Consider the following 11,782-nt stretch of genomic DNA (forward strand, 5'->3'; position numbering starts at 1 on the left):
GCTAAAAACGAACTTTACCTAGCATCCCACGCTAGGAGGGTGCTACACATACAACACAATCAAGCAAAATATATATATATGCCCATCCATGTATATATTTGCTGGTGTATAATTAACCTTTAAGACTCCATCTTACCTTCTGTGCAAACCAAGCCTCTGCATCTGCTCGGTTCTTCTCAGCCAGAGCTTCATAGTTAGTCCTCATATCATTCAGGACTTGAGTGAGATTTATTCCTGGAGCCACATTCATCTGTACATCAACTTGGCCTGAAGAACTGCTTCTTGCAACATGCATCTCCTAAGACATTTGTTTAAAGCTCACATTAAAATACAAATTTATCTGAGTCAAAATATTCAAAACAGGCATTCTCGAAGTTGATGCTAAAGAGGCATTATGGGGCAAGTTTATAAAGAACAAATCAAATAACATTGGAGCTCTAGCCACTAGTGCCCAATCAGATTCTATGTCTCAAGTTACAAATAAAAATTTTTCATAGCCATGGGATCGCGAGGAGAAATTTTTAAAGCAGAATGTTGTTTCTTTAGTAAAGAGAGGCAAACTTTCATATGATACTGTTGTGATATTAACATTCATACTAGTCAATTCACTAGAAACCAGTATAGCAGTAGGTACTCAACTCCCCCCCCCCCCCCCCCCACCCATGTTATTTCCCTCTTAACTATAGTCCTGTGTTCTCTTAAACACATACTTACCCACACAGCAAATCCATCGTTGTCCACTCCAATCCACTGTTAAGGTGCCATACAGCAGATCCTGTGCCGCCATCTTGGTCCCCTTCAGCTGGCTACTTCCTCTGAGTACAGGCAATGAGCTCCGGAGGTGCTCCAGAGCTGCCCCTGTCCTGCCCACTGGCCACTCTGTTTGCCAATCCTGCAGCCACCTAGGAGATGTGATATAAGTATTCTGGGAGCTGAAGGACCAGGTACATGTAATTCTGGGATAGGCTGGTATGCATAGGAGGGAAAAGCCAAAAATAAAAACAAATACAAGTGATATGTAGAAAAAAATATCTAAAAAATTTCCAGCAATTGTGCTTTTGGAGGCAAGAAATGTTAATATGGAAGCAGCAAACAAATACTCTTGCGCATGAGCGTCATGTCCGGGTTATCTAATGTTCAAAGGATAATTCCTCAGGCCTTGCTGCCCTCCAGGATAGGGGTATCCCAACAATCAAGAGAGGGAATAGAGAAAAAAGGGTGCACCAGCTTTGTGCCTTATCCTTTAGTAAATTTAGAGCTTTGAGGAAGAAGGTCATCTAGAGACTGTTGTGCCTACATTGACTGCCACCATTTGGAGGCTTTTGCAAAACAAATTATCTTCACGTTTGTGAGTAGTTTTTAAACTGTTTTACAAATAATTTTACTAAATGATAATGGCTGGTGCGCCTTCTTTTCTCTATTCCCTCTCGTGTTAACATGGAACTAATGTTTTTTTTCTGCTTTGGGAAAGTTGAAAAATAACACAATACCCATCAGGTCATCTTCTTGGTACTGTTACCTTCTCCTAACGCATTGATGTTGGCATAGGAGATCTAGTTAAGGGAAGGTGTTCAAAACCACCACCTTCATTAGGGTGAGATGGAAAACAATATAAATAGACTAGAAGTGAAGTTATATTTTTTCCATTGCCATTATTTTCCTGCAGAACCAGCTGTTGACAAGATCTGTGTTTGCAATCACACTGGAAGAAATACCATTAAAGGAGAAGTGCAGTCGAAACTCATTTGGCTGTACTTCTCCTGTGGATCACGGGAGTGCAGTTCGTTCTGCACTACTCTGACCTGTTTTCAGCAGACAGCAGGCTGAAGCCCGCTGTTGGCTGACATGACAGAGCCGATCCAGGCTGGGAAAGATTGTAACAATATGGTCGGGAACCACCATATCCACCAGGACCGGCAGCCGGCTCAGCCTTTCAGCGAGCCACTGAGGGCCTGAGTCAGACGATATCAGCCCCGCCACAGCCTAGCACTTCAGTGAGCACGCAGGGGGTGGGGAGTGTTGAGCAGAGCAGGCCCATGGAGCACTGAGAACTGAGCGATCAGCAGTGTTTGATCGATCAGTTCTCAGTCTTAGAGCTGGCGGGGGACCAATACTGCATACACCTAGGTACTGTAAGTTTGATTTCTAAAAAAAATGTTTTTCCAAACTTCTCTTTTAAAAGTCCTGTTCATTTCTAGTAAATTTATATTATTTTCAATCTCAATCCCTAATTACTCGTTTTGGACTCCTGAAATGCATGGGAAACTTGTTTGATTTCCCCCTTGACCTATATTGTAATCAACTCTTTTGTTAGTGGTGCGGGGCTTCAATTTACATTTTTGTTACATTATAGTAAAGTTAAAGTCTCCACTGAATTAGCCACAGCAAAGCACTAAAGATTTAATAAAAACAAAATTTAAAGCATAACTCTACTTTTGTTGAGAAAAAAAAACCCTCTAGGTGATCTCTGTACATTGCAAGGATTTTTAACAAACTTTATTGCAGATTACTACCTTATGTTATTCTGAAGAAATCCCTGTGTGTTTGTCTGCTTCCATGTGGGAAAGTGAGTCTAATGGGACTGGTTTCATAATTATTAATCAGCTGTGCACCTGCAGGGCTCTAATGAGGAAAGCTGCTGGGCCTGAATCCCTTTAGCCGTGTATTCATATTGAAAGCATCTCACCAACAAATGACAATTAAATGTTGCAGGGAATGCCGGAAATCTGACTTGTGCAGCCTTCTGGGAAAATCAGTGACCCAATCACACAAGCAGGAAATTATGTTTCTGGGGGGCATTCTGTACACATTTTGTGTACATAACACCTCCAGGTAGCCATATTACATTGCATTTTCAGAAATTTACAGAGTTGCAGATTGAAAAGGAAAGGTCATTTTTAATAAAATGCAATTACAATATGACTTGTATCGCAATTGTATACACCAGGGATATGCAATTAGTGGACCTCCAGCTGTTGCAGAACTACAAGTCCCATGAAGCATAGAAAGACTTTAACAGCCACAAGCATGACACCCAGAGGAAGAGGCGTGATGGGACTTGTAGTTTTGCAACAGCTGAAGGTCCACTAATTGCATATCCCTGGTATACACTATGCTATTTTTTCTTTATTAGCTATTTATTTGTCCACAAAAGTGGAGTTACCCTTTAAGTGCATTCTGGATTGTGTAGCAAAAAACTTCACAACTCTAAATTCAAAAGAAAGTGTATAGTTAAGCCTCGTAAACCATGGACTTTTGTCCAAAGTGTTGGCCAACAATTATGTTTAGCGCCACCCTTTGGGCTCGTTCTGCTAAATTCGTGTTGATTTGCGCTTTTCATTTTGCACTTTTCAGTTAGTTTCTCAACGGCCGTTCGCCAACCAGACATGTTGCAGAATCAGATGAGATAATGTGTTATTTATTATTGGCCCTGGAGTTATTGCTTTGACATAATTTTTTTGATTGAATAATGATTTGATTTCATATATTTTCTATATTTTTGGATGCATAGAATGCACTTTTTGGTTAAGTTCTAGTATTGGCAGATACCATTTCTAATTTTATTTGTTTTCCTTTTTTTAATGCACAATAAAAAAATTGTGGAGAATAATACTTGGCTATGTGTTTTACTTCAAATGACATCTAAAACACATTACAATTACATTTTAAAAATACAATGTAAAATTGACAAGGGACACCAACATAGTTGTATCTTTGTTCTTAAAAACTACAGGATAATGGTGTTGTGGTAACTTGCCCAAATAATAATAAAAAAAAAAAAAAACATAATAATATTATTCTTGATATCACTAGAAAAAAAAAGCCTTTAAAAATGTGTTTGCAATATCTCCATCAGTATCACCAGCAAAGCAGCTTCATTATTATCCCATTAAAGAAGAAGAGAATGTGCGCTGCATTTCGAGATTTCATAATTTGCCACGTCACGAATGTTATTTCTTCATTACGAACCCTAGTTTACAAGACAACCTCTTCTGGCTTGTCTTTGCTTCTGAGCATGCGTGTTTGTACTTTGGACTTTTGTCTAATGGACTTGTGTGCACACGCTCGGAAATCTGACAAAACACATTTGTTTGCAGAAAATTTGAAAACCTGCTATCAAACATTTGTCCGCGAAAAATCCGACAATTGTCTGATGGAGCGTACACACGGTCATATTTACCAACAACAGCCTGACAACGAGTCTAGTAGAACCATGCTTTGTGCATAGCAGCCATGCAGCTGCCCGCATATTGGATATAGGCCCTCCATGGCCAATTTGGGCCTGTGCAGGAACCTTCACATACTTTTGCAAGTAAAAATATAATCTTCAATGTGTGATTACAGTGCACTTAGCACTGTAATGCCGCGCACACACGACCAGACTTTTCGGCAGACTAGGTCCGACGGGATCAGTCAGTAGGACAATCCGATCATGTGTGGGGTAGTCTGATCATTTTTCAAAAAAAAAAAATCAGACGGACCTAGAAATAGAACGTGTTTCAAATCTATCCGACGGACTAAAATCGCGAAAACCGCTCGTCTGTGTGCTAGTCCGATGGATCAAATATGACACAAGGGCAGCTATTGGCTACTGGCTATTGAACTTCCTTGTTTAGTCCCGTTTACGTCATCGCGTTCGAAATGAATGGACTTTCGAGCAGACTTAGTCCGTTCATGTGTGGGAAAGTCCGTTCGTTTGGAAAGTCAGTTGGAACTTCGGCGAAAGTCCATCGGGAAGACCAACGGACCTAGTCTGCCGGAAAGTCCGGTCGTGTGTATGCAGCATTAGTGTTATCCACAGCAAAGGTTCTCTGCAGTTTGTATCCATTGTCTACCCTATTTATTTACATACAGTATATTAGTTTTTAGGCAAGCATCTGTGTTTCTTACCTCCTCATGGTTCTTCTTGAGGTAGGCCAGCTCTTCTGAAATGCTATCTACTTGGAATTCAAGGTCACTTCCGGACAGTGACAGCTCATCCAGGACTTTGCGGAGGGTATAAATATCATCTTCTACATGCTTGCGGTGAGATAGCTCAATCTCCTTCCTTAGGAAAAAAAAATGTATTTATTTAGAAAAGGCCACATCTCAGGATATAACACACACCGATTTTTTTTTTTTAATAAGGCAATGCAAAAATGAATCATTTTACTGCACTGAGCAAATTAGTTTGTCTGACTGAATAATTATACATTAGAATACATTTTATTGGTAATGCACAAAAAAAAAAAAAAAATTATTCAAACTTTTGATGGAGTCAACTAATTGTACACAGTTGTGGTGTACAGTAAAACCTTGGTGTGAGAGTAACTTGGTGTGAGAGTAACTTGGTTTGAGAGCGTTTTGCAAGACAAGCAACATTTCTTAATAAATTTTGACTTGATATACAAGCGATGTCTTGATATACAAGTAGCGTCATGTCACAACTGAGTATAAAAGAGAAGAGAGTTGCCTCTAAGTGTAGCAATATGATTACATTTAATGAAGGTACAACATTTAGCAACATATTGCTACACTAATGCCGCCTCCACACGATCGGAATTTTGGTCGAAAAAAGCTCTGATGGTTTTCTCTATGGAATTCCGATGGGATTTCGGTCAAGCTGTCTTGCATACACACAGTCACACCAAATTCCGACCGTCAAGAATGCGTTGACGTACAAAACGTACGACGGGACTAGAAAAAGGAAGTTCAATAGCCAGTAGCCAATAGCTTCTGAGCATGCGTGAGTTTTTGCGTGTCTGATTTGCATACACACAATCGGAATTTCCGATAGAAACGTTTTCCGTGGGAAAAATTGAGAACCTGCTCTCAATCTATTGCTGGCGGAAATTTGGCCAGCAAAATTCCAATGGATTATACACGTGCTTGCATCTTCCGACGAAAATCTCTCATCGGTCTTTTGCTGGCCGAACTTTTGGCCATGTGTAGGCAGCTAATCCCCTAGTGGAAGCTTCCATTTGTGGATGGACATTTTATGGTTACACAACCTGGTCACATTGCTATATTCTTTTTATAAGGACCATAAACTAGAGAACCTATAAATAAATGGTTGTGAAACGAATCATCTGAGTTTCCATTATTTCTTATGGGGAAATTTGCTTTGATATACTAAGTGCTTTGGATTACAAGCATTAAAAGCATGTTTCTGGAACAAATTATGCTCACAATCCAAGGTTTTACTGTACTGTGTATTGATGTACAATTCTATCAGGGGATATACTGTGTTGACAGGAGGAGAGAGTGGTGAGAGGAAATAACCAGTTTATTTCTACTCTTTCACTATCCAATCACAGGCTGGGGGGTGGGGAGGCGACCTATCTGTGTTGCTTAACTGCATCAGAGAAATGTCAAGCACCAGGTTTGTGGTACGGTTGTTAAGTAAATCTCACGATTGGATGGACATAACCACAAATTCTTTTAACACCTCCAATATACAGTAGGTCTTTCAATTTGCCTAGAGTTCAGCTTTAATTCAGGTTTCACTTTCCTTTGTATTATATGGGCTTTGTGAACCTGGAATGATTTTTGTTCCAAGCTTTTGTTCCGTCTTACTACTTTTAAATTACAAAAAAAAAATTGAAACTACTTTTGGCCGAAGTCATCAATAGCCAATCTTGCATTATCAATTTGCAGTTCAGTTTCAGAGTTTTCAAATTTGGCAACCAGGATCTGAAAAACAAAAGACGTTTATTTAACGTGATTGTGTTTTTTGATACATAGCTAAGAATAGGAAAAGATCCTCTGTGTGTTGAACAAGGAGCCACACAAATAAACCTAAAATATTATTATTATGTTTTTTTTTTGTTCATTACTATTTTTATTTATATACAGTATATCACAAAAATGAGTACACCCCTCTCATTTTTGTAAATATTTTATTATATGTTTTCATGTGACAACACTGAAGAAATTAAATTTGCTACAATGTAAAGTAGCTTGTATAACAGTGTAAATTTGCTGTCCCCTCAAAATAACTTAACACACAGCCATTAATGTCTAAACCACTGGCAACAAAAGTGAGTACACCCCTAAGTGAAAATGTCCAAACTGGGCCCAATTAGCCATTTTCCCTCCCTGCTGTCATGTGACTCATTGGTGTTACAAGGTCTCAGGTGTGAATGTGAAGCAGGTGTGTTACATTTGGTGTTATCACTCTCACTCTCTCATACTGGTCACTGGAAGTTCAACACGGCACCTCATGGCAAAGAACTCTCTGAAGATCTGAAAAAAAAGAATTGTTGCTCTACATAAAGATGGCCTAGGCTATAAGAAGATTGCCAAGACCCTGAAACTGAGCTGCAGCACGGTGACCAAGATCATACAGCGGTTTAACAGGACAGGTTCCACTCAGAACAGGCCTCGCCATGGTTGACCAAAGAAGTTGAGTGCACGTGCTCAGCGTCATATCCAGAGGTTGTATTTGGAAAATAGATGTATGAGTGCTGCCAGCATTGCTGCAGAGGTTGGGGGGTCAGCCTGTCAGTGCTCAGACCATACACCGCACACTGCATCAAATTGGTCTGCATAGCTGTCATCCCAGAAGGAAGCCTCTTCTAAAGTTGATGCACAAGAAAGCCCGCAGTTTGCTGAAGACAAGCAGACTAAGGACATGGATTACTGAAACCATGTCCTGTGGTCTGATGAGACCAAGATAAACGTATTTGGCTCAGATGGTGTCAAGTGTGTGTGGCAGAAACCAGGTAAGGAGTACAAAGACAAGTGTGTCTTGCCTACAGTCAAACATGGTGGTGGGAGTGCCATGATCTGGGGCTGCATGAGTGCTGCCAGCACTGGGGAGCTACATTTCATTGAGGGAACCATGAATGCCAACATGTACTGTGACATACTGAAGCAGAGCATGATCCCCTCCCTTCAGAGACTGGGCCGCAGGGCAATATTCCAACATAATAATGACCCCAAACAGACTTCCAAGATGACCACTGTCTTGCTAAAGAAGCTGAGGGTAAAGGTAATGGACTGGCCAAGCATGTCTCCAGACCTAAACCCTATTGAGCATTTGTGGGGCATCTTCAAACAGAGGCTGGAGGAGCGCAAGGTCTCCAACATCCACCATCTCTGCGATGTCATCATGGAGGAGTGGAAGAGGACTCCAGTGGCAACCTGTGAAGCTCTGGTGAACTCCATGCCCAAGAGGGTTAAGGCAGTACTGGAAAATAATGGTGTGACACTTTGGGCCCAATTTGGACATTTATCACTCACTTTTGTTGCCAGCATTTTGGACATTAATGGCTGTGTTGAGTTATTTTGAGGGGACAGCTAATTTCCGATGTTATACAAGCTGTACACTCACTACTTTACACTTACAAGTGTAATTTCTTCAGTGTTGTCACATGAGAAGATATAATAAAATATTTACAAAAATGTGAGGGGTGTACTCACTTTTGTGAGATACTGTAACACGAAACAGTTTAAACCATTTATGTTTGGATTATTTGCTCTAATAAACCATTACTGAGTGCTGTAAACATTTCTATATATGGATTTAGATGATGCAAACTCTGGGTACACCCCTAGCTGCTGGCATTTCAATTTGAATGTTCTGTTCACTCATTTTTACTAGTAAAGAGCTCAGCAATTGTAATATAATTAGTGTCAATAGTTTACTCAATAATTATTTTGTTTTGTTTTGTAAGGTTTTTGTAATGTTCTCTGGAACCAAGAAGTGTTTTAGACACTATTGCCACATGCGGTTTACAACAGGGGTCTAGTGCGTCCCAGTTCACCGCTTCAGGTCTGATTTCAGACAGAATTGTTGGCTGAATTCGGACCTGAAACAGACCAAAAGACGAACAGGACTCCTATGCAAATTTGCAGCAGAGATATGTGAACCGGCTCCATAGAGAAGCAGTCACAATCTCCTGCTATTGCGAATTGGATGCGCAGAACCTACATCCAATTCACACTAGGGTGAACCCATCCTCAATGTATTGCTTATTATCACAGAGATGTGGTAGACACACCTCTGAACAGGTATCTCCTGTGTCTTACAAAATGTTCAGCTCAGCATTCCATACTTTTCAGTCTTCTTCATTACATTATCCAAAGCATGCCGTATATTGCTAAAATGTACTATTTGCACATTTTGCACAATTCTAAGTTGCTTTGTAGACACATCAGCTTAGCTATATGCTTATACAAAGTTAATGTATATATTGGTATATATATTGATAGAAGTACGCTTAGCAAAAAATCTACAACCTACCTTTCTCTTCAAGTCATTGATCGTGTCATAGTATTTGCTGTAATCATTGGCTGTACTGCCAGCTCTATCACCAGCTTGCTTCTCATACCAGTCATGAATCTTGATCTCCAGCTCAGTGTTGGCTGCTTCCAGGGCCCTGACTTTTTCTAGGTAGGCAGCCAAGCGGTCGTTGAGGTTTTGCATGGTTTGTTTATCACTTCCAGCATATCCACCAAAGCTGCTGTATTGTGCTCCTCCGAAGGCAGCATAAGAGCTGAAGGATAAACCACCGCTGGACCCACCACTAAAGCCTCCATCAAGGCCTCCACTAAGATATCCACCAAGGCTAGCTTCGTGTCTGCCTTCATCAGCATGAGGATTTGCAATCCTATAGAAGGCCATGGTGCATGTATTGGTGGGCTTGCTCTGACTCAAAGAAAGTGCAGAAAGTTAGCAAACTATGGTCCCTGGCTTCTTCTTCAAATATATATCTAAATGTGTATACAAAGTGCAGCAGGTGGGGCACTTTCAACTGAACTTATCCTTGAGATTTTCAGTCTGGTATATGAAAATATGTCACCTGCTTTGACAGAATGAGTCCATCCTTACAGAAATGCTGCAGCCGTTTGGCTCTTCTTTAGAAACTTAAGAGACAAACTGCTCTTTCTTTAGAATGTTGTTCTGCAGGCCCTCTCGCTCACCTTGGCTTACGTCATAATTGCATTAACATTACAATATGCTCACAGCTTCAGGCAACTGCCAACCTGCATAGCGGAGGCACAACTATTATTTTTTAAGGCAATTCTGTTTTAGAGTTGAACAGACATATGGACATATGAAGGCTCAGAGTACCGTGGTCATTTGCCCTCTATGGTCACACCAGCTATAAAGTTCTCCAGTATCAGCCGGAAAGGGCAAAAGTAAGATAAGGCAGATGAAGAATTTAGATACCTACTGTGACAAAATGAGTCCATTCTTTCAGAAGTCATGTAGCCTTTTGACTTTTTGCTAAAAGGAACCAACGCTAAGATTTGTTTCTGAAGAACAGGAAAATCCAGATTGTTATTGATTGTGTCTCAGAAGGAAAAACATGCAGTGAATATGTTTGATAAACGTGGCCAAGCTTCAGATGTCAGTAACCTGCTATAAAGACAGAGTCCGATTGATCATATTGATTATTACAATGTGCCTATGTGAAAAACACAATAGCCCCTTGCCAAGGAATAAACTTTAGCTAACATTAAAGCGGGGTTCCACCCTAAAGTGGAACCTCCGCTGATCGGAACCCTCCCCCCCTCCGGTGTCACAATTGGCACCTTTCAGGGGGGAGGGGGGTGGAGATACCTGTCAAAGACAGGTATTTACACCCACTTCCGGGCATAGACTCCCGTGGGAGTCTACACCATTTCCTGTCCTGCCGCGCTCTCTGCTGGGACACACACGGGTCTCAGAGACAGCGCGGAGAATTCCTATTGCGCTGCGTGACTCGCGCATGCGCAGTAGGGAACCGGGAAGTGAAGCCGATTCGCTTCGCTTCCTGATTCCCTCACCTAGAATGGTGGTGGCAGCAGCCGAGGGCCGAGCGATCGATTGGCCTCGGCTGCCGGCATCGCTGGAACCCGGGACAGGTGAGTGTCCATTTATTAAAAGTCAGCAGCTGTAGTATTTATAGCTGCTGGCTTTTAATATTTATTTTTTTTTGGTGGAATCCCTCTTTAACTAGATTTAAATGATAACTAAACACAAGAACCAAATGTAATATATTGCAGTGTACATTTCTTAGATGTGCTGGCTGCCTCAGTCTTCTTTTTTTCCCACACCAACAACATTTTCATTAAAAATAAAAAATACCTGTTGAGCTTGCCACAGAGTAGAAGTCCAGCCTAGAACTTAGACATGCGCACTGACAAAAAATGTGTTCGTTTTTTGTTTCATTTGTTTGTTGTTTTTTTTTCCTTTTTAAGGAAATTCGAAAATTAAGAAATTTCAAAATTCAGAAATCCGAAAATCCTGATTTTCGAATTTCCAAATTATCGAATTCCGAATTTTCAAATTTAGAATTTTCAAATTTTCTGATATCAGATTTTTTTAAATTTTCGAATTTCAAATTTCGGAATTTTGACATTTCCGAATTTTCAACCTTCTGAATTTCCGAATTTTGAATATTCGAATTCTAAATTTTCGAATTCCAAATTTTTGGAATTTTTCGGAATTCGAAAATTGGGAAATTCGAAAATCTGAAAAAAATAAAGAAAATCAGTAAAATTTGAAATAATAACTAACTAATAATATCTATAACATTATATGTATTTGAATTTCCTTTCAAATTTGGCTGTTTGTGAACGTAACTGATACAAATTTATCTGAAGTTATGAATTATCTGAAATAATGAATGCTACATCTAAACAAATGGAATGGAACAAATTAATAATAAGTAATAAAAAGGTTTTATTATTATTATTATTTATTATTATTAGATCGTTACGTTCCATTTGTTTAGATATGGCATACCTTATTTCAGAAAATTTGTAACTTATGTTATGTTCACTATCAGCCATATTTGAAAGGAAATTCCAA

The 11,782-nt window shown here is 39.9% G+C and overlaps 1 protein-coding gene across 1 annotated transcript in view; it reads right to left on the minus strand.

The window, feature by feature from the left end:
- The window catches only part of LOC143935772 (keratin, type I cytoskeletal 47 kDa-like), a 31,832-nt gene extending 21,654 nt beyond the window's left edge, over positions 1-10,178 (minus strand). Inside the window, exons 1-4 of the mRNA XM_077459880.1 lie at positions 9,227-10,178; positions 6,590-6,672; positions 4,891-5,047; positions 137-298 (exon numbers count right to left, since the gene is read on the minus strand). Coding sequence (XP_077316006.1) covers positions 137-298; positions 4,891-5,047; positions 6,590-6,672; positions 9,227-9,607 — 783 coding nt within the window. The 5' untranslated portion in view covers positions 9,608-10,178. The remainder of the gene's footprint in view (positions 1-136; positions 299-4,890; positions 5,048-6,589; positions 6,673-9,226) is intronic.
- Between the last annotated feature and the right edge of the window lie 1,604 nt (positions 10,179-11,782).

The sequence above is a fragment of the Lithobates pipiens genome, unplaced genomic scaffold (assembly GCF_037356315.1).
Source record: "Lithobates pipiens isolate NorthernLeopardFrog02 unplaced genomic scaffold, aLitPip1_a1.2 Scaffold_28, whole genome shotgun sequence".
In the NCBI taxonomy this organism is placed as follows: domain Eukaryota; kingdom Metazoa; phylum Chordata; class Amphibia; order Anura; family Ranidae; genus Lithobates; species Lithobates pipiens.